The sequence below is a fragment of the Pristiophorus japonicus genome, chromosome 16 (assembly GCF_044704955.1).
Source record: "Pristiophorus japonicus isolate sPriJap1 chromosome 16, sPriJap1.hap1, whole genome shotgun sequence".
Lineage (NCBI taxonomy): Eukaryota > Metazoa > Chordata > Chondrichthyes > Pristiophoridae > Pristiophorus > Pristiophorus japonicus.
The window spans coordinates 79,789,012-79,815,275 of record NC_091992.1 but is presented as its reverse complement, the minus strand read 5'-3'; the positions used below and the strand labels follow the sequence as shown (position 1 = coordinate 79,815,275).

The 26,264-nt window shown below is 49.3% G+C and overlaps 1 protein-coding gene across 8 annotated transcripts in view; it reads left to right on the top strand.

Annotated features, from left to right (window-relative positions):
* The window catches only part of LOC139226617 (caskin-2-like), a 260,876-nt gene that overhangs the window by 99,770 nt on the left and 134,842 nt on the right, over window positions 1-26,264 (top strand). The window contains exon 1 of one of the 8 annotated variants that reach the window (XM_070857491.1): window positions 9,826-9,901. The exons of the other annotated variants lie outside the window; for them this stretch is intronic. Within the exon in view, the coding sequence (XP_070713592.1) occupies window positions 9,871-9,901 (31 nt within the window). The 5' untranslated portion in view covers window positions 9,826-9,870. Of the gene's footprint in view, window positions 1-9,825; window positions 9,902-26,264 lie in introns of those variants that run through there. 8 annotated transcript variants of the gene reach the window in all.

Here is a 26,264-nt window from a genome sequence, read left to right as displayed (position 1 = left end):
GTGCTGCCCCTGGGCCCTCGTCTCTCCTGGGCCCCGATCTCTCATTGCTCCTCCACCCCGATCAAAAATGGAGCAGTCAGATACAGGACATCAATAAGTCTCCTCTTATCTTGGAGACATCAAATATCGATACACTGTTATTTGAAATATCAAAATATTAAACTCCAGCCTAGTTGAAGGGTTATTAACATCAGCAGAAACAAATGGCAACTAACAGAATGAACACGATTCAGTAGGATGTGAATAACAGTCGCAACAACAGCAGAATCCAAACCCTGCAGTCACTTGTGAATTCGCTGGTGTGTCAGTAGGTTGGATGACTGAGTGAATCCCTTCCCACATGTGGAGCAGGTGAACAGTCTCTCCCCAGTGTGAACTCGCTGGTGAGTCAGCAAGTTGAATGAGGTAGTGAATTCCTTCCCACAATCAGAGCAGATGAACAGTGTGAACTCGCTGGTGAGTCAGCAGGTTGGATGAGGTAGTGAATTCCTTCCCACAATCAGAGCAGATGAACAGTGTGAACTCGCTGGTGAGTCAGCAGGTTGGATGAGGTAGTGAATCCCTTCCCACAATCAGAGCAGATGAAGGGTCTCTTCCCAGTGTAGACTCGCTGGTGTACCAGCAGGTTAGATTCACTAAGTCATCCAACCTGCTGACACACCAGCGAGTTCACTCTGGGGCGAGACCGTTCACCTGCTCTGAGTGCGGGAAGGGTTCAGGAAAATGGGTACTTCTTTGGAAAGTAATGGTGTTAAAGGATGGAGAAAAAGGGCAGGAAAGTGGGATTGAGAAGGTGGAGTGACCACGGCTAACAAAATGGCAGTGCAAGTTGAATGAGCTCGGTTGTGATGCCCCCTCAGGGTGAATAGCTTGTCTGTACTCACTGACTACTCCTGCACATAACAAATAGTGACTTGAGTGTGTGGCAGGAGAGCTGCCAGCACCAGCAAGGGCCAAATAACCTGCATGAGAATAGGGAAGAATAGTGGGAAATGAAAAAGCCAAGATGATGTGGAAGAACAGAGGAATCTGGGGGTTCACATTCACAAAGTCATCACAAGCAGCACCTCCAGTGGACAAGGCCATGAAACTACTAATGGAATACTGGATTTTATAGCAAGAGGCACAGAATATAAAAGTCAAGATGTCACGGTGAATCTGTATAAAACCTCAGTATACCACACAGTTGGAGTATTGTGTGCAGTTTTGGGCTCCGACTATCGGAAGGATGTCAAGCAATAGAGAGGGTACAGTGCAAATTCAACAGCAACAACGTATATCGCGCCTTTAACGTAGTAAAACTGTCTCAAGGCGCTTCACAGGAGTGTTTTAAGACAAAAAAATAAATTTGACAGCGAACCACGTGGTAAGAAATTAGGGCAGATGACCAAAAGCTGGGTCAAAGAGGTCAGTTTTAAGGAGCGTCTTAAAGGAGGAAAGAGAGGCGGAGAGGTTTAGGGAGGGAGTTCCAGAACTTGGGGCCCAGGCAGCTGATGCATTCACGAAGTGTTGCCTGGTATGAGGAAATACAAAGTAAGAATTGAAAAATTGGGGTCGTTTTCATTAGAACGGAGGAGATTGCGGGGTGATTTAATAGAGATATTTTAAATTCTGAAGTGATGTGGCAGAGTAAATAAAAGCAGGCTGACTCCAGGGATGAGCTGACTAGAACAAGTTAATGTAGATATCAGATTAAATGTATGAGATTTAGGACCGAGAGAAGGCGAGGAAGGTTGTGAGGCTGTGGAATGAACTATGGGAGTTGTGATTGAAGCAGAGTGTCAATATTTAATAGGTTAGATAGGTGGATGAAGGAGGGAGAATAGAGGGACAGGGTGGGCACATGGGAGTAGATTACACGGGATTAACTGCTCGCTTGGAGGATGAACACCACCACGGACTGGTCAGGCCCAATGACCTGCTTCTGACTTGTCATTTCTGTGTAATTCTGAGAGTAGCTGGATCGGGATTCCGACAGGAGCCTTTAACTCGGGCTGGGGTCCCGCCCTCGGTTGTCTTCATCGTCACATTTTCATTGAGGTGTACGAAAGCATAGGCCTTACACTAAACATCCGTAAGACAAAGGTCCACCACCAACATCCCCAGCATCGAAGCACTGACCACACTCGACCAGCTCCGCTGGGCAGGCCACATCATCCGCATGCCTGACACGAGACTCCCAAAGCAAGCGCTCTATTCGGAACCCCTATACGGAAAGCGAGCCAAAGGTGGGCAGAGGAAACATTACAAGGACACCCTCAAAGCCTCCCTGATAAAATGCAACATCCCCACTGACACCTGGGAGTCCCTGGCCATAGATCGCCCCAAGTGGAGGAAGTGCATCCGGGAGGGCGCTGAGCTCCTCGAGTCTCGGCGCCGAGAGCATGCAGAAACCAAGCGCAGGCAGCGGAAGGAGCATGCGGCAAACCTGTCCCTCCCTCCCTTTCTCTCAACCAACCACTGTCTGTCCCACCTGTGATAGAGACTGTAATTCCCGTATTGGACTGTACAGTCACCTGAGAACTCACTTTTAGAGTGGGAGCAAGTCTTCCTCGATTCTGAGGGACATCCTGTGATGATGATGTTGAGCTCGATGACAGCTTTGCTTTGTTAACAACCACTGCAAGGCTAACCCTGACAGAGCTACAAAGAGCGAGAGAGAGAGGGGGGCTGGGGTGGGGCTCCCACTGCAGAGGCCTGTCACTTTACCAATGCTGTTTTGTTTTTGAATGCGGTAAAAGCTGGCGTGACTGGTGGGAGTTGTGATGTGCTCAGGCTGTGCACTCAAGCTTCGCAGAGTCCCACGCTCAAGCTAGGAATCTGCACCCGACTCCAGGGAGAAATGTCAGGAATCTTGGCACAGGCCGCCAGATAAATTCCAGCCATACCGCTCCAGCTCAGTGAAACAGGCTGGGCAGCTCGCAGCTTCTGGGAATGGGTAGGGCAGGGGGTCGCCTATGGGCCTGAATCTTTGTCCACCTCCAGCGCCCCATTGACCCTGTGAGGTACATTCAGAGAGACGGCACTGTAATGTATTTGCTTCGTGGGTTCTTTGCTTAAGAATTCATAGCGACACATTGCTATTAAGAACGAATTGGTTTATTAGCAAAGGTTTAACAATCACACGACTCATTACTGGTTCATCCACCAGGCTCACAACCACCTGCCTCATCGTGGATCTCCCAAACCCAACTGGCTGGGGTTTTATTGTGTCTTGTGAACATCAATCCCAACTCAACAGCTCTACAACTATTTTGTTGTTGAACATTACTACAAGTGCCCCCTGTAAAGGGGGGCACTAAAACCAACACATTAAACAAATGAAACTTTTGACAGTAAGCTTAAATCAAATAAAAATTTGGTTGCCGGGGGTGATGATGCACTCCAGTCCCTCCGGCGCCCACCTCTCGCGGAAGGCTGCGAGCGTACCGGTGGATACTGCGTGCTCCCTCTCCAGGGATACCCTGGCTCGGATGTAACCGCGGAAGAGAGGCAGGCAATCTGGCTGAATGACCCCCTTGACCGTCCGCTGCCTGGACCGGGTGATGCCCACCTTGGACATGCCCAGGAGCAGGCCTACGAGGAGGCCTTCCGACCTGCCCACTCCCCTTGGCACAGGATTCTCTAAGATCAGGAGTGTGTTACTAAAGTGCAACCAGAATTTGAGGAGCAGCCCCTTCAAGTAATGGAAGAGGGGCTTCAACCTCTCACATTCCACATATAACATGGACTCCTCTTGACTCAACAGCTCTACAAACCTGTGAGCATACAACGCACGCACAGTTGTCCAAAAGTTACAAGCATGGCTTCCTCATTCGGGCAGCGTCCCTCTCACGTTGCCGGGGAAATGGGTTCCTAACTCCATGCAATCCCAGAAGCCCATCCGGGCAAGCAGGTTCAAAATGGCAGTCCGAGCAGAAAAGTTGGAAGGGGAGGAGGCAGTAGCCATTTTCTTCAGACGGCGAGAGTTCTTTGCCATCGGAGACAACTCCAGCGGAACGACCTCCCCTCGGAATACCGCTGTTGGCACTGGTGTTGGGTCATGTATGCTGCTGCCTCTAATGATGAGCTTGCCGCAACCCCCCGAAATGTCTGCGCTCCTCCAATTCTTCCCTCCTGAGCATCCCTGATTATAATCACTCATCCATTGGTGGCCGTGCCTTCTGTTGCCTGGGCCCCAAGCTCTGGAACTCCCTGTCTAAACCTCTCCGTCTCTCTCCTTCTCTTTCCCCCTTCAAGACGCTCCTTAAAACCTACCTCTTTTACCAAGCTTTTGGTCACCTCGCTAATTTCTAGTTATGCGGCTCAGTTCAAATTTTTATCTCATAATACTCCTGTGAAGCGTTTTGGGATGTTTCACTACGTAAAGGCGCTATATAAGTTGTTGCGTTGGAGGCATTGAGGAAGGTATGCAGAGTATTTCAGCCCGCGGAGCGCAGTGTTCATTTTGTATTATTCCTCCTTGGGTTCTGGGCATCACTTGCAAGGCTGGCATTTACTGACCATCCCTAGATGCTCTCGAGAAGGTGGTGGTGGGCCATCTTCTGAACCGCTGCAGTCTGTGTGGTGGAGATACTCCCACAGTGTTGTTAGGTAGGTGCTTCCTGGATTGTGACCCAGCGACCATGAAGGAACGGCGATATAGGTCCAAGCCTGGATGGTGTGTGAATGGGAGGTGGTGGTCTTCCCTTGCACCTGCTATCCTTGTCCTTCTAGGTGGTAGAGGTCGTGGGTTTGGGAGAGGCTGTCGAAGAAGCCTTGGCAAGTTGCTACAGTGCCTCTGGTAAATAGTTCTTTGTGAGGGGAGGAGCTGTTCAATGTGCAGGAGTACATCATCAGTTATTTAGGTTCATGCTGTCCAGAACATTAACCACTATCCACATGTGACTAATTGCCCATTTCTGATTAGTAAATAAAAAGTGAGTAATAGACACCATTACTGGGCAATATTCATAGTCCCATGATGTATGCATGTGAACTTTAACCCTTCTGTGCATTTGTTGGTAAAATGATAAGAGGAAAAGTAGAGTGTGTGAGTGTTATTTGATTATTGTGTGAACTTTACTCCCTTGGTTGCTGCTTATTGGTTATCTGCTTAAAATGCTGTGTAAGACGGGTGAAAACGCCAGACTTCAGCACCATGGAAACCACAGTGACTTTGTATGGAGAGGGGAACTGTGATCACAGGTAGCTCAACCAATGGGAATATCCGTTCGAAGCCAGCAGAAGAAAGCAAAACCTCAAACCAATCATGAGCGACTCCAGCAGGTCAAAGAGCAAGCAGCATCCAACCATGTTTTGGATGGAGAGCAGTGGGGGGGGGCGCGGTCTGGATGGAGCGCAGGGGCAGGGGCTGTGTGTGTGTGAGGGTCTGGATGGAGAGTGTTTCGGGGGGAGGGGATCTGGATGGAGAGCGATTGGGGGGGGGGGGGTTTGCTGTCTGGATGTAGAGCAGGAGAATGGGCATCGATGTTGGGAGTGGAAGGTTGTTAGACTAGTGGCGCGATACGTTGATATGCCAGCACTCCTGTGCTGAAGGTTTCCACTGCAAGGGAGCTCAGGCAATAGAAATTGGATATGATTGAAAGCACCTGTAATGTATTTGCTGCATGGGTTCTTTGCTTAAGAATTCATAGCAACACATTGCTATTAAGAACTAGTTGGTTTGTTAGCAAAAGGTTTAACAATCACATGACACATTACCAGTTCATCCACCAGGCTCACAACCACCTGCCTCATCGTGGATTCCCAGAACCCAACTGGCTGGGGTTTTATTGAATCTTGTGAACATCACGTGACTGGCTAAGCCAGTGACCATACTCTCAGGTGCATATCCATGGGCATAAAGCCACTCAGCCAATGAAAAACCCCCATTCAATGCAGGCTGACAATTCAGTGACATTCTGTGGGGGAGGGGATGATCGCTCAGTATTTTTCCAAAAGTTCCAGCGCACATAAAATTGGAATTGATTGATGACAGCCGTCAGACAGGAAGCCCTTCAACTGATGGAAAGACAACGTTCGAACTCCCCTTCAGGCCTGAGGCTCCATCCAGTATGGCTTGAGCGCTGGCTGTGCTGAGATAGCCTATTTCAGCCGGGGCAGTGCCAAGGGTGCTGTCACTTCCGCACTGCAGGTGGGGGAGGGGTACCAATAGCAGCCAAGAGGTCCTCCTCCAGATTACCAGTTCCCTCTATTCCTATTCTACCTCCCTCCCGATTCCTATCTCTCCCTCCCCCTCCCCGATTACTATCTCCTCTTGATTACTGTCCAGTGACCCTTGATGGAAAATGGGAATTTCTGGTGACGATGCGATCGGGCTTGCTTTCATCATCATCGTCACAGGCAGTCCCTCGAAATCGAGGAAGACTTGCTTCCACTCAAAGTGAGTTCTCAGGTGACTGAACTGTGCAATACGGGAATTACAGTCTCTGTCACAGGTGGGACAGACAGTGGTTGAAGGAAAGGGTGGGTGGGACTGGTTTGCCGCACGCTCCTTCCGCTGCCTGCGCCTGGTTTCTGCATGCTCTCGGCGATGAGACTCAAGGTGCTCAGCGCCCTCCCGGATACTCTTCCTCCACTTAGGGCAGCCTTTGGCCAGGGACTCCCAGGTGTCGGTGGGGATGTTGCATTTCATCAAGGAGGCATTGAGGGTGTCCTTGAAACGTTTCCTCTGCCCACCTGGGGCTCGCTTGCCATGTAGGAGTTCCGAGTAGAGCGCTTGCTTTGGGAGTCTTGTGTCGGGCATGCGAACAATGTGGCTCGCCCAATGGAGCTGGTCGAGTACGGTTGAATAGCTTAACAGCTTGGGCTTCTAACCCCACCCATTATGCACTCATCACCCCGGCTCTTGTTGACCTTCAGTTAGTCCCTGCTCCAGCGCCTTGAATTCTAAATCTCCATGTCCTCGCCCCACTTTACCTCGGTCCCCTCCTCCAACCCCAAGTGTCATCAGGGGCAGGAGCGCCATCTATCAGGGCCTGGGACTCTGCAATTGTTTTCCCAAACCCTCACCCTCCCTACATCTCTCCCCACCTCCCAAATCTTCAAAACGTCCCTCTTTGATGACACCTCAGGTCACCCCACTCTTCTCCCACTTCCTCCTCCGTTTATTTAGTTCTCTCCCTTTGTTCCGAACACCTTGGGACGTTTGCCTGTGTCAATGGTGCTGTCTAAGCAGAACGTGTTGCCTGAAAACACATGAGCACCCTGCTCCCATCGGTCCCACATCATGCAGTGAAATTTAAAAAAAAATCTTTCCCCGTTTCTGTCCGGAGCTTTTTTGAAAGTGAATGTAACTTCCTGCTTGGGGCTTGGGGGCGGTTCAACTGGCGGGTTGCACTCTGGCACCTCACGTATCCGCCCATTCCTCACGTGTAAGCTGGTACTATAGCATAGTGGTTCTGTTCCTGGACTAGTAATCCAGAGATCAGGTCTAATTATCCAGAGACATGAGTTCAAATCCACCACGGCAGCTGGGGAATTTATATTCAGTTTATTAAATAAATCTGGAATTTAAAAAAAAAAGCTAGTAGCAGACCATGGAACTATTGGATTGTCATTAAAAACTCATCTGGTTCACTCATGCCCTTTAGGGAAGGAAATCTGCCATCCTTTCCTGGTCTGGCCTATATGTGACTCCAGACCCACAGCACTATGGTTGACTCTTAGCTGCCCCTCTGAAATGGCCTAGCGAGCCACTCAGTTCTACCAAATCGCTACAAGAAACAATAAGAAGAATAACACCGAATGGACCACCCAGCATCGACCTCGGCACCGGCAACATGGACACAATAAAGATACACCCAGCCCAGTCAACCCTGCAAAGTCCTCCTCACTAACATCTGGGCACTTGTGCTAAAATTGGGAGAGCTGTCCCACAGACTAGTCAAGCCTGACATAGTCATACTCTCAGATGTCCCAGACTCCTCCATCACTATCCCTGGGTATGTGCTGTCCCACCGGTAGGACAGACCCACCAGGGGTGGCGGCACAGAATCGGTGACTCCAAACCCACAGCAATATGGTTGATTCTTAGCTCCCCTCTGAAATGGTGGCTCACCACCACCTTCTCGAGGGCAATTGGGGATGGGCAATAAAAGCTGGCCTTGCAAACGACGCCCACATCTCATGAACAAATACATTTTTAAAAAAAGGCTCAGCAGTGAGTGTCGGTAGGATGGCAAATGTAGTTTGGTGGACAGCACGATCTCACGAGATGAATGACCGGCCGAACTGTTTTTTGTTCTGGTGTTGGCCGAGCGAGGAATGTTGGCCAGGACACCGGGACAACTTCCTTGCTCTTCATCGAGTAGTGCCTGGGAAAGGGAGCTTGGAGAGAGAGAGAGAGCAGGCACCTTCCAGCGATCAGAATGCCCTTGCAGAAACCCGGGACAATGCGCTTGCCTTGGAACACAGACACAATTGGGGGGAGAGAGAGAGAACAGCAATTAAAAAAGCGAGTTTTACTTCTGACAGGAGAGTTAAAAAGCTGCTTTAAGAGAGCTGGGGACCATGGCTGAAAGAGCGGAATAGATAACTTGAAGGAATACATGAAGTGGGAGAAGAAACAAGGGATTCAGCCTTCCGTCGTGCCTGGCTGGAGTCATGAAAGGGTCTTATCAGAGAGAATTGAGTTAAAAACATTTTCTTAAAAAGCTGTAAAGAAGGTCCAGCATAAGTTTTCTCCCTGAATGAAGAGTCTGGTTGTTCTTTAGCTCCGCCTTTTCCCTCCTTTTCAATTTCCTTCAACTGACCTGACAGCTATGTGGAGCTGCAGAGTGTGAACAGCATTTAATTAGTCCCCTCACACGCTGTTAATCAATGTTATCTGGGAGGGGGGTTGGCGGAAGAGGGGACGCTCTTGAGGAGGGACGGAGGGGGGGAAGGAGGAGGATAGACGGCTATTCTTTGAGCCGAGTGATTCTTACCAAGAATCACAATTCAGCTGTGGGCGTGTCTCGGAGGCACCGGGCACTTTGAAAGCGCGGCTCTCTCGGATGGAGGCCGACTGCTGATTTCAGCGTTGACACTGGTCTTCGGTGTCTGGAGCCACCCCCCACCCCACCCGTGTAGCCGGCTCCTGCCCCCGAGAGGCTTGGCATCGCTGAGACCCGTGGGTGAAGCGAGTGGCAGAAGAGACGGGAAGAGGAGTTTTGCCATCTGAGCGGAGTGCTGGTCGTGGACTGTTGCTGGTAACCGGTGGTTTATACAGGGCGCACAAACAAATCGGCGCGTCGAAGGAATCATTCTTGAAGACTTGGATAATGAAGTGGCTCCTTTGAGCTTTTACTCGGGAGGATAAAACAAACCCTCGGACTCTTAAAGAATATTGTTTGACCCCAAGGAGCATGGATTTCTGCGAACATGAGCGGATTGAGGTGTGACTGGTCGATATATTATTTTTAAGTGGGAGGTAATCTGCGGGAGGAAGGGCCACGCCGCCTCACCCTAAAGGTGGCAAGTGGTTTTCTGTCTCCCCTTTCTGGAGCTTAAGCCAAGACGGAGCAAAGTGAAATTCCGGCTGCACGTCCGAGCGTGACTGGGTTCTGAATCTACTTGTTACAGCAGAGCGAGCTTCTCTTTCAAATTCCCTCCGAGAAAACACTCGGCTCAGAGAGAAAAAAAAGCGGGGAAAGGAAACCAGGTGCAGACTGGAAGCTGCCGCTCCCGGGAGGCCGCGGGGAGACGGGAGAGCGGAGCGGCCAAGGGTGGTCGGACAGATAGCTCTCTGAGAAGAAGCGATCCATGGGCGCTCTCAGTCCAGAGGGTCAACAGGCAAGGGCCCGGAGGCCGGTGTGATCGGCAGTGACTGTTGAAGAAGCCGCTTCTTTCTGGTGTTAATTCTCCCAAGAAGATCAGGAAAAAGCCATGGGTCAGACAAGTTCCTGCACTCAGACAGGTTGGTGTGGCTTAACCCTTGATGCCTGTGTTGACTGATATATGAGCTGGGTAGATTGCATCCTTTTCTCTATGTAGAGTCGTCTTTCCTTTTGCTTTTATATTAGGTTTTGAAGTACTCTTCGCCCCCCCCTCAGGGTGGCACTGATTTATGCTGGAGCACGGAGCCCACTGCCTGTGGGCGCTTCGCCCAGGCAGGAACCTCGACATTGGGGGGGGGGGGGGCGATCGATGGGGGGTCCGCTTCACAGCCGAGCCCCGTCTGATGCCCACAGGTGTGTGACTTCCGACAGGGGTCACTAGACAGCGATCAGGAGCTTAACCTTGGCTGGTTTCCCCACCCCTAACCCGAGGGCGCTGAGGGCCAATTCTAGCTGCCACAGCACAGGCTGGGAATCAAACCCGAGTGAGGGATCGAGTGAGACAACAACCGGTTAACGAGGGTGGGAATGAATGGTTAATGAGTGAGGGAGTGAGTGGTTATTGATTCATGAATGAGTGAGGTATGAGGGCTAATGAATGGCTAATGAGTGGTTAATGATTGATTAATGAGTGGGGTAAAGAGTGGCATGACGATTGGCGTTAACGAGTTGTGAGTGAGTGGTGAGTGAGTTAATGAGTGCACACAGACTGGGAATCAAACCTGGAGCTCGGGATGTATTTACTATATAAAACCACTGGTTAAATACATAATTGGGAGTATTATGGAGTGACTTACTGTGGAGTGACTTACTGTGGAGTGTAGCACAGACCCTGGCATTGTGGGGAGGTAGTGACCGGGACCCTGGCACCGTCACAGTGTGGACAATCGGGCCGAACAGCCCACTGGGGCTGCTTAATCTTAGCGCTTCGAGCCTCACTCCACACACATCCAGGCAGGCACTCCAGGGCAGTACTGAGGGAGTGCTGCACTGTTGGAGGTACTGTCTTTCGGACGAGACTTTAAAGCAAGTTTGCTTCCCAGTTGGGTTTTTCTGACACTCTGGCAGGTTTCATGGTCATGGTTTTTGTTCTGGTGCCAGCCTGCAAATTACCAGATCTTTTTGAATTCAAACTCACAACTTGCCACGGTGTGATTTGAACTCCCCAATAGTCCTGTATCAGAACTACTAAACCACCATAACTCCATAACTATATACAACTTGTAATTATATAGCACCTTTAACACAGTAAAACCTCCCCAGCGCTTCACAGCACTGTAATCAGTCAACAAATTGACACCAAGCCACATAAGGAGATATAAGGACAGGTTGGTCAAAGAGGTAGGTTTTAAAGAACATCTTAAAGGAGGAGAGAGAGAAACAGAGAGGGAGAGGTTTCGGAGGGAATTCCAGAGCTTAGACATAACCAACCAATGAGGGTGAACAGCCCATTGGAAATCTCCAGGCTCACAAAAGTCAAACTGGACGAACCAGCCAATAAGAAATATCAGTGCAAATAAGACAAAGTTCCTGGGGGCTTCACAGATCACGTTGCCCGGTCTGGGGGGTCTTTCACTGCGGAAGTCGAAAGTTAGCAGACAGCCCTAGCGAGGAGTTTTGGGAGGAGCCAATTGCTAGGACACTGAGCTCTCAAATTACTGCACCTCGCCCCCAGTGGAACCCTGACAGTGAGTGCTGACTGGCTATTCCACCACGTGGGGAACTGCAATCAAACCCAATCTTGATTGTGCCTGAGCTCCCTGTGCACAAACTTTACAGAGCTCAGAACTCTGACGGATTTATTCACCTCTGTAATCGGCTGGGCCACTGTCCGGACCTGACTACTAGCCTGCTGAGACCAGCGAACACAGCACAGGGCAAGGGTGCAAACCGGAGGCCTTCATGAAAGACCTGAAAGGTTCTGCATTTATATAGCACCAGCCCCAATCTCAGGATGTCCCAAAGTGCTTTACAGTCACTGATGTCCTGTCTTGAACTGCTGTAATGCAGCCAATTTGCACAGAGCAAGATCCCACAAACAGCAATGCGATAATGACCAGACCATCTGTTTTACTGATGGTTGCAGGATAACTGTTGGCCAGAACACCAGGGATAACTCCTGCTCTTCAAAGTAGTGCCGTGGGATCTTTTACATCCACCTGGGAGGACAAACAGGGCCTCGGTTTAACGTCTCATCCGAAAGACGGCACCTCCGACAGTGCAGCACTCCCTCAGTACTGCACTGGAAGTGTCAGCCTAGATTTTTGTGCTCAAGTCCCTGGAGTGGGACTTGAACCCACAACCGTCTGACTCAGAGGCGAGAGTGGAGAGTTGTTCAGCTCGGCAACGCACCGCCTCGAAGTGACGGGGCCTGGGTTTAATGCTATCGATCTGATTTCTTCAGATGATCATGCATTTACCCACCGAGCCTGAAGACCTCGAGTGGAGCTTGAATCCACGCCCTGCCGACTTCGAGGCGAGAGTTCGAGCCACCGAGCCATGGGTGTATCAGAGGTTTAGAAACATGTTGACAGCTAACAGCATCAAAGCGGAGCCAGTAAAAGGCTACTGGGAATAGATAAAATAACACTTGTAGATGTGCGCACAGACACAGGAGGACTGATGTGGCGTGTGGAGTGCTGCTTAACCAAACAGGAAACCACGGACTGACACAGGGCACTTGCTACTTGGCTGGTGTTCTGCTTGTTCAGTCTGTGCTCACTTGGTTTTTTATCAAACCACTATTTCACTCCTTTTGAAGAGGTCAGGCGGCCGGAATTCACTCCGACTTTCCATTCGGAGAGCTTCTGCAGACGGTGAGGGAAGCGACACCGACGCTGGACATTAGGCCTCAGTGCCGGAGGAGGGGGTAAGGCCAACTGAGGTTCCTGTTCCTGACTGCTGTGCAGTGGCCTCATCCCTCCTTCCCTCACTCAATCCCTCCCCGCCCTCTGCGCTGCTGGAAGGTGCGAGTAAGAGGTCGGGTTGCGCACCCCGTGGTCGAACAGCCCGCTCACTCTAATGATGGGCAATTGTGTGAGTTACCAGAGGATAGTTAGTGCTCATGGAACAGGAACCCCCAAAAAGAATTGGCACCTTCAGGAGAGGGGAGGAAATTGGGGTACAGAACAAATAGCGAGCACTTGCGACCTCCTGCACCCCACCCCCCACACCCCAATAAGTGATGTTAAATCATTTGACAGCCCATATTTCAGGAATGTGATCAGGCTACTCTCGTGGGAGTCAGTGCACTGGAACAGCCAAATGAAAGCCCATGAGATCTATGTGCAGCAAAACGCCCGAGATTGAAAAGAACTAGCATTTACATAACAAGTATGTCCCAATGTGCTTCACAACTAATCACGTACTTTCGAAGTGTGGTCACTGTTGTAAGATAGGAAACGGGGAGCCATTTTGTGCACAGCAAGCTCCCACAAACAGCATTGCGATAAAGACCAGATAATCTGTTTTAGTGATGTTGGTTGTATCTACTCTGTCAAATCCTTTATCATTTTAAACAGCTCCATTCAATCAACCCTCAACCTTCTAAGCTCAGAGGAATAACATTTAAAGCAACCTGTCCTCATAACCTAACATTTTAAGCCCTGATGCACTCTTACTGTGAGTATACATTGATGTAACTTGAATGGTTCTCTGTGAGCCCAGGCAGCACAGTCTGTGGAGTGACAAAGCACCAGACTGCGGGTTTACTACACTGATTCTTTTTAAAAAATCATTCTCGGGATCTGGGCGTCGCTGGCAAGGCCGGCATTTATTGCCCATCCCCAATTTGCCCTTGAGAAGGTGGTGGTGAACCGCCTTCTTGAACCGCTGCAGTCCGTGTGGTGAAGGTGCTCCCACAGTGCTGTTAGGGAGGGAGTTCCAGGATTTTGACCCAGCGACGATGAAGGAATGGCCGATGTATGTCCCAACTTGGGATTGCTAATTTCCTGATCTCATTGGGTTTAGCGGATGGATGCATCAACTGGCCTGAAGGAGAGACTGGGACAACAGGAGTCAGCGCTGTTGGAAGGGGAGGACAGAAAACATGGGCACAATTACAAGTGAAAGAATAAAATCAACACATTAACCGACAGGAAGTCACGCCCTTATGAGAAAGACAGACTTGCATTTATATAGTGCCATTCACGACTTCAGTATGTTCCAAAACACTTTACAGCCAACAAAGTAATTTTGATATGTAATGTGGGAAATGCAGCAGCCAGATTGCGCACAGCAAGCTCCCACAAACAGCAATATGATAATGACCAGATAATCTGTTGTAGTGCTGTTGATTGAGGGATAAATATTGGCTCTTAAAATAGTGCCGTGGGATATTTTACTTCCACCTGAGAGAGCAGACGGGGCCTCGGTTTAATGTCTCATCCGAAAGACGGCACCTCCGACAGTGCAGCCCTCCCTCAGCACTGCACTGGAGTGTCCGCCTAGATTTTGTGCTCAAGTCCCTGGAGTGGAACTGGAACGCACATCATTCTGACTCAGAGTTACCCACTGAGCCACGGCTGACATTTGTACCATGAAGGACTCTTCAGAAAATGTGCAACGGAGCCTCTCCGACTGAAGCCGGCCCTTTTTGTTTTATCCCAAAGGAATGCTGCTTCACCCAAATGACTAGGAATCCTGATCGGGGACGGGAAAGGAGGAAAGTTTAAGAAGAAAGATCACCAAACAGCCAAGTTATTGTGCACGGGACAAAGGGCAGGGGGTTGGGGGGACTTTGTGCTGAATGGGACAAGGCAGGAATGTGCCAAGCTAGCCTGCCGGTGGGCTGCTGACGATGTGGACGCAAAGTGTTTGAAACAGAACAAACTTTGTGTAAGAAGGAGGGCCTCCACCCCCTCCCCTCGGTGAACTGGAGGGTATATCGAAAGCCTCATTCAGTCTGGCTCTCTTTGTAACCGAGACCGTGAACACTGGCTGCTTACTCATCAGAGCAGAAAACAAGTGACTTTGTTTCTCGAATGCCAGGCTATTGAGCCACCACCGCATCTTTGGAAGGAGAGTCTCATGACATCCCAAAGCGCTTTACAGACAATGCAGCACTTTTTGAAGTGTAGTCACTGTTTTAATGTAGGAAATGCGGCCGCAAGTTTGCGCACAGAAAGCTCCCGCAGACAGCAACGTGATCATCTGTGTTTATGATGTTGGTTGCGGGATAAATATTATCCAGGACCCCGGGGATAACTCCCCTGTTCTTCTTCAAAATAGTGCCGTGGGGTCTTTTACATCCACCTGACAGAGCAGACCGGGCCTCGGTTTAACGTCTCATCCGAAGGAAGGCACCTCCAACAGTGCAGCACTCCCTCAGCACTGCACTGGGTTATGTGCTCATGTCCCTAGAGTGGGACTTGAACCCACAACCTTCTGACTCAGAGGCGAGAGTGCTACTCACTGAACCATTGGCTGACCCCTATTTGCATGTACGTAGATGCTCGGCTGTGATGACCCACATGGTTCACTAACTCGCGGGTTAGGGTGGTGGGCTGCCTGTGCTTGCAGTACAGAAACCCGGCACGATACAATATGATACAAGAAGAGAAGGGTCAAAAAATATTTACGGCAAAAGCTTGCTGTAAAGCACAGTTTCTGCTGCAGTTTGATGGTAGCGACTGAACTCATATCCATTTGGGATTACGTGGTTGCATGCACTGCCAGTAACCACGTTGCTGTAGAGAAAGTGCATCACTGTCAGTGCAAAGTGAGACACTAGAAAGTCTGTCCCCAGGGAAACCCACGCTTCCGCCCCCGTAGAATGAAGTCCCTCAGCAATGCTGGCGTTTAAGATAAATCAAGAAAATTAAGCGTACTCAAAGTGTACTGCTCCCCCGGGGTCCCTTCGCTGTAATCTCACTGCGGTACTGTTCTGCATAGAGTCCCCTGGGACACCCGCTAATCCACTTAACATCGATGGTGCTTAAATTCCACCAATGCAGAGTAAATAAGATTATAGTTGAAGTGCTCTCACTTACCCTAAAGGAAGAGAGTTTGATATAGGCTGCAGCTGCAGTAAGTTTGTGTTAAGGACCGGTTCCAAGATTCTGTTCATTGAATTCCCCGCGTGTCCACAAGCTGCTACAACAACAACTTGCATTTATATAGCACCTTTAACGTAGTGAAACGTCCCAAGGCACTTCACAGGAGTATTATGAGATAAAAAATTTGACACTGAGCCGCATAAGTAGAAATTAGTGCAGGTGACTAATGGCTTGGTCAAGGAGGTACAGGTTATGTAAGAACATAAGAATTAGGAACAGGAGTAGGCCATCTAGCCCCTCGAGCCTGCTCCGCCATTCAATAAGATCAAGTCTGATCTGGCCGTGGTTGATCCTCTCTCATCCAGCTTCCTCGAGATCTAGCCTGTGCCGGTTAAGGGATTTTGCCGGACATGTTAAATTGGATAGTACAGGCACGGAGCAAGGGGATATCGGGGCTGGCTGGCTTGGGGCTGGGAGTATGGCAGAGAGATCGGGGGGGGTGGCTGGCAGAGGTGGATCGCGGGATCAGGCCAGCGACTGCAGGAGTCGGCAGCGAGGAAGGACTTCAATTTGTTCATGTCGGAGCGGCTGGAAATGGTGCCGGACGAGAGGTGGTGCCGGATAAAGGAGTCTCTGATAAGGGAGGTACAACCTGTATGTTTTAAGGAGCATCTTGAAGGAGGAAAGGAAGGCAGAGAGGTTTAAGCAGGGAGTTCCAGAGCTTGGGGCCCAGCCAACAGAAGGCACAACCACCGATGGTTGAGCGATTATAATCAGAGATGCTGAAGAGGACAGAATTAGAGGAGTGCAGACATTTCGGGGGGTTGTGGGGCTGGAGGAGATTACAGAGATAGGGAGGGGCGAAGCCATGGAGGGATTTGAAAATAAGGATGAGAATTTTGAAATACAGGCGTTGCTTAACCGGAAGCCAATGTAATCAGCGAGCACAGCGGTGATGGGTGAGCAGGACTTGGTGCGAGTTAGGACACGGGCTGCCGAGTTTTGGATCACCGCTAGCTTATTCTGAGTCTGGCTCCTCTCCCCCGATTGTGCTTTTTTCCATTGATTCAGGGGCGGTGTTTGCTCTACATTTTATTATAGAAAGAGAGTTGCATTTCTATAGCGCCTTTCATGACCTCAGGATGTCCCAAAGCGCTTTACAGCCAATGAAGAACTTTTTGAAGTGTAGTCACTGTTGTAATGTAGGAAACACGTCAGCCAATTTGTGCACAGCAAGCTCCCACAAACAGCAATGTGATAAATGAGCAGATAGTCTGTTTAATTGCTGTTGGCTGAGGGATAAGTATTTGCCAGGACACTGGGGGGGGGGAACCCCCTTGCTCTTCTTAGAAATAGTATCGTGGGATCCTTTGCGTCCACCTGAGAGAGCAGACGGGGCCTCAGTTGAAGGTCTCATCTAAATGACGGCACCTCCGACAGTGCAGCACTCCCTTAGCACTGCACTAGAGTGTCAGCCTGGATTATGTGCTCAAGACTCTCGAGTGGGACTTGAACCCACAACCTTCTGACTCAGCCGAGTGTGCTACCCACTGAGCCACGGTATTACAGTGATCTATTTTGGAGGGAGGGGGATCTGTTCCTCAATTTACTTTTGACTATGGAAGATTGCTTTCTGCTCATGAACTCCCCAATCCGCACACGTGTGCTGCAGTTGGCTTCAGTGCCCAGGAGAGTAAGGAATCCACACTCCTGATCAGGAAAAGTTGACTCCCGATTGGAGGTGCGTGTGTGTTGAATGAGAACAGGATTGGGCTCAGCTGTGATGCCCTCAACAGTTGAATAGCCGCTGATACCCACACATGAAGAATGGCCATTTGGATGAGGTACCAGAGGGCAGCCAGTGCCCATGGAAACATATCCAAGCAAGACTCAGCGCTTTCAGGACAGGAGCAGTGTAGAATATTCTTGTACCATTGTACCCTCATCCATACCTTTGTTACCTCCAGACTTGACTATTCCAACGCACTCCTGGCTGGCCTCCCATTTCTACCCTACGTAAACTAGAGGTGATCCAAAACACAGCAGTCCATGTCCTAACTCCCACCAAGTCCCGCTCACCCATCACCCCCTGTGCTCGCTGACCTTCATTGGCTCCCGGTTAAGCAATGCCACGATTTCAAAATTCTCATCCTTGTTTACAAATCCTTCCATGGCCTCACCGCTCCCTATCTCTAATCTATTTCGACTATCCTCCCAGTGGATTTGCAGGATCTTGCGGAGGCAGCGTTGGTGGTATTTCTCCAGCACTTTGAGGTGTTACTGTACATGGTCCACCTCTCTGAGCCATACAGGAGGGCAGTCACCTGAGAACTCACTTTTAGAGTGGAAGCAAATCTTCCTCAATTTCGAGGGATTGCCTATGATGATGATGAATCTATTTCAGCCTCACAACCCCCCGAGATGTCTGCGCTCCTTAAATTCTGCCCTCTTGAGAGCATCCCTGATTATAACTGCTCAACCATCGGTGGCCGTGCCTTCAGCTGCTGAGACCCCAAGCTCTGGAACAACCACCCTAAACCTCTCTACCTCTCTTTTCTCCTTTAAGACGCTCTATAAAACCTACCTCTTTTGCCGTAATTTCGTCTTCTGTGGCTCAGAGTCAAATTTGCGTGCTTTGTCTTATAACACTGCCGTGAAGCGCCTTGGGACGTTTCACTACGTTGAAGGTGCTATATAAAAACAAGTTGTTGTTGTACCTTTTGGAATCTATACTTCAATATGGACTTCACGGTGTGGGGTGGGGCGGGGGGGAGGGGGGAGGGGAGATCTTAGCGGCAGGTCTTCAAAACTGCCTGAAGTAGGGTCTCTCCGCACACATTGCACCCAGTTAACCAGGTTGGCATCGGTTATACTTTCCGATGGCTCTGGCAGAGGCAGCTCTCTGCAGCTGAGGAGAGCACAGGCGCCGGGGAATAGTGGGGGAAGGGCAGTTGAAACGACAGTGGAAATATTGCAGAGACAAATATAAAAATGATTAAGTAGCATTTGTGTGAGAGAGCAGTGGTGATTAAGCAGCCATCTGCAGCCTCCTCTCCCAGCCTGGCCCGTGGTTTATCAAACCACTCAACATCTCCAGTTGCTTTCCTCCTCTGTGCCCTGACCCTTTGGTGTTTTTGAGCTGTAACTAAAAGCTTTCAGAGTGTTTCTTAACTCTCGGGTTTTGCAAAGTCAGCGAATTTCTCCTGCTCCTGCCTGGTGTCTCAAATTAATCTCTTCTCACAAACTGTTCTCTGAGAGCTCCTGACATTTCTCACATACGCACTCAACTGCCCTGAGTCTTTTAAATCATTATTAAAGGGACAGAACCCACTTTAAATCATTATTGAAGGGACAGAACTGATTTTGCTTCACCATTGCCTGCTCAATAGAATAAGTTATCTCAAAAACCTGTTCTGTATTGTGATTCCGTCCTTAAAGGATATGGAATCAAGGCGGGTAGATGGAGTTAAGATATAGATCAACCTTCATCTAATTGAATGGTGGAACAGGCTCAAGGGGTTGAATGGCCACCTCCTGTTCTTATGTTCTTAACTGTATGTCAGAGATACAGATATATTACTGACCAATGTTTTCCTAAATTTTTGGGGGCCGCACGGCCCCTTTAAGAGGCTGCGCAGCTCATTCAGAATTCTGCGCATGCGTGTTTTTTCCATTTTAAAGCTGGTGAGCCGGCTGCACGGGAGCTTTAGAGCGCTGCATGGCCACACAGCTCAAAAGGAACATTGTTATTGATACATGTACAGTGTTACAGGAAGATATGAAGTCCTATGTACAATATCACAGTTACATGTCCAGTGTAAAAGGAACGTGTACAGTATTAGACATACAGTTGTATTACAGGCACATGTAAATAGGGTGTGCAGGATGGGAGTGTGTAAATGGGGTGTGCAGGATGGCTGTGTGCAAAAGCCTCTCCACCATCTACAAGGCTTCAGTCAGGAGTGTGATGGAATACTCTCCACTTGCCTGGATGAGTGCAGCTTCAGCAACACTCGAGGCTCGACACTATCCAAGACAAAGCAGCCCGCTTGATTGGCACCCCATCCACCACCTTAAACATTCACTCCCTCCACCACCGGCGCACCGTGACTGCAGTGTGTACCATCGACAAGATGCACTGCAGCAACTCGCCAAGGCTTCTTCGGCAACACCTCCCAAACCTGCGACCTCTACCACCTACAATGACAAGGGCAGCAGGCGCATGAGAACGTCACCACCTCCACGTTCCCCTCCAAGTCACACACCATCCCAACTGACTTGGAAATTGATTGCTGTTCCTTCATCGTCGCTGGCTCAACATCCTGGAACTCCCTCCCTAACAGCACTGTGGGAGCACCTTCACCACACGGACTGCAGCGATTCAAGGCGGCAGTTCACCACCATCTTCTCAAGGGGCAACTAGAGATGGGTAATAAATGTCGGCCTTGCCAGCAGTGCCCACATCCCATGAATGAATTTTTAAAAAAGGGGTGCACAGGAAGGCGGTGTGTAAATGGGGGGCACAGGATAGGGGGTGTAATTGGGGGCACAGGGTGGGGGGGTGTAAATGGGGGGCACAGGGTGGGGCGGGGTGTAAATGGGGGGCACAGGGTGGGGGGTTGTAAATGGGGGGCACAGGGTGGGGGGGATGTAAATGGGGGGCACAGGGTGGGGGGGGTAAATGGGGGGCACAGGGTGGGGGGTGTAAATGGGGGGCACAGGGTGGGGGGTGTAAAAAGGGAGCACAGAGTGGGGGTTGTAAATGGGGGGCACGGGGTGGGGGGTGTAAATGGGGGGCACAGGATGCGGGGGTGTGAATGATCTAAACTTGTCAAAGCCTGCATGTATGCACCAGAAATGTCGCTGACCCTTGTTGGCAGTGCTTTGATTCGCCTATCTGTCTCTCTACTTGTTGGCTGTTTACTTTCTCATTTTGTGGAACCGCTTTGTTAGTTTTAGAGATTGAGGGGGTGAGGGGAAGGCCGTTAGGCCAGTTGAAGGCGGGCGGTCATGTGATGAAACCTCCAGGAATGTCTCCACCCAGAGTTGGCGAGCCTGGAATCTGTACTTTCTTTTACAAACCACTTCTCCCGCCTTTTATTTCAGCTGGCAGTTCGGATCAGAGATTTTTGTGTCTGATGTCTGCCTTGCTCTGGCCACTGGATAATATCTTACCCGTGCCAGTGACCTGCCATCCGGAGCTGGTACCTGTACCTTTACTGGGGTGTGGCCTTCAGCCCCACAGAGGCCCCCCCCCCCTTTTGTTGTTACATCCCAGGCACACAGGTCAGGGTTGAATCTTAAGCAATTTTGACTCTTAATTATTGTCGGATTCGGCAAAAGCTTCCTGTTGGTTTAGGGTCTGTCCGAAGTCATCACAAGAAACGGCTGCGGCTAGTTCCCAGAGAGAGAGAGTGTTATTAAAAACCACCGGCAGCTCAGTAACTGAGAAATAACGATTGCAGTGCAATCAGCTTAGAAATAGTGAACGAGCTATTATGAATTCAGTGGCTCAGCAACGAGGTATGACCTTTCAAAGCCTCGTTGTCTTAGTAACCATATAGGCCTCAGTATAGAATGGCACCAGGCCGAGTTGCTCAGGATCGACAAAGGCTGCCTTTCACAATGACAATTGATAGACCAGCCAGCGGTGTTCCTGAGTGATTAGTGAGGGAGTGTTGAATTGCTATAACTTAATCTTTTACTGATCCACCAATATTGAGAGCAGTCTGTCCAGACGGCTGTGGGCTCATGTGAGAAAGCCGTAGGTTGTGGAGAGAATTCCGTGCACAGTTTGATTTTCAGTGTGGTGGATTTTAACTTGGCTGTGTACCTGTCTGGTCCTGGTCATTGCCCCCATGCTTTAAGTCAACGTCTGACAAGCAACAGAGACTTAATAAAACGCTGACTTCACACAACTGTGGTAAGTGACATTGGTGTCACTGTTACTCTCCTCTCCCTTTGCAGGGTGAAGACCTGTGCTGCTCACCAAGTGTAGTGACATCGTAAATGTGTTCATAACAATTTCCTTGGGTGGCTATTCCTGCAAAATCGTGTTTTCGAAACCATTTTCACTGCCGCAAACATCTTTGTGAACATACTTAAAATGTCACTACATTAACAGTTTGTATTTATATAACACCTTCAACGTAATAAAAATGTCCCACATCCCAAGGGGCTTCACAGGAATGTTAGCAAACAAAGTTTGATAGCAAGCCACGAAACAAAATATTACGCAGGTGACCAAAGGCTTGGTCAAAGAGGTAGGTTTTAAGGAGAGTCTTAAAGGAGGAGAGAGAGGCGCAGAGGCTTAAGGAGGGAATTCCAGAGCATAGGGCCGAGGCAGCTGAAGAGGCGGCCGCCACTGGTGGAGCGATGAAAATCCGGGATGGACAAGAGGCCAGAATTGGAGGAGCGTAGAGATCTTGGAGGGTTGTACGGCTGGAAAAGATGACAGAAATCGGGAGGGGGCAAGGCCATAGAGGGATTTGAAAACAAAGATGAGGATTTTCAAATCGAGGCGTTGCTGGACCGGGAGGCAAGGTAGGTCAGCGAGCACAGGGCTGATGGGTGAGCGGGACTTGGTGCAAGTTAAATATTGAGGGATAAATATTGGCCAGGACACCGGGTGCAGGGCCCTGCACCTTTTCAAACAATACCGTGGTGTCTTTTATGCTCACCTGAGAGGGCAGGCGGGGCTTCGATTTAACGTTGCACCCAAAGACTAAAAATGGACATGGAGGTGGATGAGGGCGGGGGGCGATGGGATCGTGGCTGGAGTTGCAACACTTGCTCTGCTCTTGGAGAAAATCCTTAGAACACCTCAATAACTAATGTCTTCCATCGGGAAATACAGGAGCAAGAGGTGGGCAGAAAATGGCCTTGCACTTTGGCTGCTTTTTGAGAATTAAGAAAGTTCTCAGGCAGTTTGTTTATAAAAAAAATAACTGGAGTGCCTAGTACAAATGTGGACAGATGGTGACCCCAGGCCGTAGGTGGTGGTGATTTAGCTGATCTTTGTTCCCAGTCAGTTCACTGTACTGTGTAATATTGTCCTATAGTTAATGAAAACAAAGGTAATGATTAACTGGATGGAATTGGTGCACACTACACTGATCTTACACACAACACACAAAGCCCAACTAAATCACCGGTGTCTAGACCACAGGGTAGCCGCTTGGTTCCTCCATCACACGCAAGGAATTCTTTCACAATTGGCAACTTTAAACACATCCCCAGGTCTCCCCTGCCTGGTCGTCGCCCCCTTGTCTTGCTTCTGCAAGTACTGAGTACAGTGCTGAGGGAGCGCTGCACTGTCGGAGGTGCCGTCTTTCGGATGAGACATTTAACTGAGGCCCCGCCTGCGTAAAAGTTCCCAGGGCACTATTTCGAAGAAGAGCAGGGGAATTATCCCCGGTGTCCTGGCCCATATTTATCCCTCAATCAACATAACAGAAACAGATTATCTGGTCAATATCACATTGCTGTTTGTGGGAGCTTGCTGTGCGCAAGTTGGCTGCCGCGTTTCCCACATTACAAAAGTGACTACACTCCAAAATTACTTAATTGACTGTAAAGCGCTTTCAGACCTCCAGTGGTCATGAAAGACCCTATATAAATGTAAGTCTTTCTTTCTCTGGGCAGAGGTCAGACATACACCCCAGGCAGGACAATTGGCCTGTTCTCCATCTGAGAGGGTCAGCCAGCCCTCCCTGCTCCTTGGCTGGATGTAGGGTCGCCAACCTCCAGGATTGTCCTGGAATCTCCAGGGATGAAAGAATCACCTCCTGCACAGTGCTGCGACATCACAGGGGCATTAACAAAACCTTGTTATTGTTCTTATTTTCTTTGAACACTTTTATTAGTTATAAAAACACTGGAGATGGGGGTGGGGGGAGGCTGTTTGATTGGGCGGGGTGGTTGGACGCCAGCGTTCATACCATGAAACTCCAGGAATACATGCAGCCATAGTTGGGAACCCAAGCTGGAAACTTGGCCTAGTTCCCTTGTTGGTGAGGCATTTCACCCCACCCCACCCCGCCCCGCCCCGCACTGTAAGGTCAGTATATTCCCCATAATAAAAACAGAAAATGCTGGAAATCTCAGCGGGTCAGGCAGCATCTGTGGAGAGAAACAGAGTTAATGTTTCAAGTCGGTGACCCTTCGTCAGAATTGGAAAAGTTCGCGATGTAACAGATTCTTAAGGAAGTGCAGGGGCGGTGATAGGGGGAGGGGAGGAAAGAACAAAAGGGAAGGCCTGTGATAGGGTGGAAGCGCAGGAGAGATTTGAGAGACAAAAGGGATGGGCTAAAATGAGATGGTAACGAGGTAAAAGTGACAAACGGAAATCCCTTCTGAGGGAAGAGCAGAATTTCTTCAAGGTGGGCATTCCTAGATGAGAATTGAGTATCTTCCCCATGTTGGAGAGCGTGATTTAGTCCCCCTGCTGAGGGAGAGTAGGGTGGGTGAGATTTGTAGAATCATAGAATAGTACAGCATAGAAGGGAGGCCATTCGGCCCATTGAGTCTGCGCCAGCTCTTTCGAAGAGCAGTTCAGTTAGTCCCACTCGCCCGCTCTTTCCCCGTATCCCAGCAATTTTTTTCTTCTTCAAATATTTATCCAATTTCTCTTCGAGGGCTCCTATTGAATCTGTATCCACTGCCCTATCAGGCCGTGCATTCCAAATCCTAACCACTCGTTGAATTAAAAAGGTTTCCCCCTCATGTCACTTATGGTTCTTTTACCAATCACCTTAACTCTGATTATGTGGGTTCAAGTCCCACTCCAGGGACTTGAGCACAAAATTCTAGGCTGACATTCGAGAAACAAGTGAAAACTAAAGGAAGAAGGTGAGAACAACAGTTGGTATTTGTATAGCATATTATTTTGTATTTACGTGACAGAAACAGCAACGGGTCTTCGCTGGTGTTTGTGCCCCACACGAGCCTCCACCTGCCTTACTTCATCTCACTGCAACAAACAGAGACTTGTAAATAAATGTTGATTATTCTTTAGATTTGGGTGGGTGTTGTGGTTACAGAATGGATGGTGTTTCGCTCAAATAGAGAGAACTGAATCCCACTTGATCAAAATCCTTGACAGTTTGATGGTTTTTATTAAAATGGAACATTACAGCTTGATGTTGCACTGTGTTGTTCCACATAGTTTAAGAAATCCCAGAGAGCAGCTCCTCGGTGACTAACTCAGTAGGCGGGGGTGAAATTCATCCCTTGGCTGTACTGCGTTGGCCAATAACAGCCAGGTGGCAGCACAGACACAGGCCCATTGGGTCCAAGTGGTCTGTGCCAGTGTTTATGTTCCACACAAGCCACCTCCCACCCCTCTTCATCTCACCCTTTCTATCAACACATCCTTCTATTCCTTTCTCCCTCATGTACCTATCTCGTTTCCCCTTAAAGACATCTATGCTGTTTGTCTCAATTACTCCATGTGGTAGCGAGATCCACATTCTCACCACTCTCTTCAAGTGAAGAAGTTCCAACTGAATTCCTATTGGATTTATTAGTGACTTTCTTATATTGAAGGCCCCTAGTTTTGGTCTCCCCCACAAGTGGAAGCACCTTCTCTGCGTCTACCCTATCTGCATCTACCCTATCAAACCCCTTCATCATCATAAAGGCCTCTGTCAGGTGCTCTCTCAGTTTTTTCTTTTCTGGAGAAAAGAACCCCAGCCTGCTTAGTCCTTCCTGATAATTATAACCAACGTTCCCCCTAAGGCTGTGCACCAATTGGGAGGTCCCGCGTCAGCTGCTGCAGCTGGAAGAGATACGGCCCATATGCGGCCACGCACATTTAAAGGGAATGCGCATGAAAAAAGAAATTAGATGAAACATTACTGATAACCTCTCAGTTCTTGCAAATCTGGTTTGCACCTTCTCCAGTGCCTCTATATCCTTTTTATAATACGGAGACCAGAATTGGGCTCATTACTCCAGATCCGATACCCAGCAGTGGAGCTTTAGATTCTGTCTCTCCAAACAGTGTGTTGTGTCTGGAGATTGCATTCTGACCTTGCTAACACTGGGTGAAATATTAGGGAGTCACTGGGGCTGCCATTTACAGCTCACTCCAGGTTAACTTAAGGTGACCAATAAAGAGCAAGTGAATTTTTCTGACAGTAACAATGCCCATCCCTTGTGCCGCCTCCGCAAAGCACGCAAGTGGCTGGTGCGGAGTTGGCTTCCCGACATGCTTCATACTGTTGACTGTGTTCTTTTGTGGTTCAATTTGAAATCTATGAATTCCCCAAATGGAAGTGTTTGTGATAATTTTGTAATCTGGCTTAGAGGCCTCACCTGATGCTGGTAAGCTTGTGCTTCTCGCTGCTCTGAGAGACACACTCGCACTAACAGATAGTGTGTCACTCTGTCTAACAGAGTGTGCCTTGTTCTCTCTCGAACAGAGTAATATGGGGAGAGTTTTAAA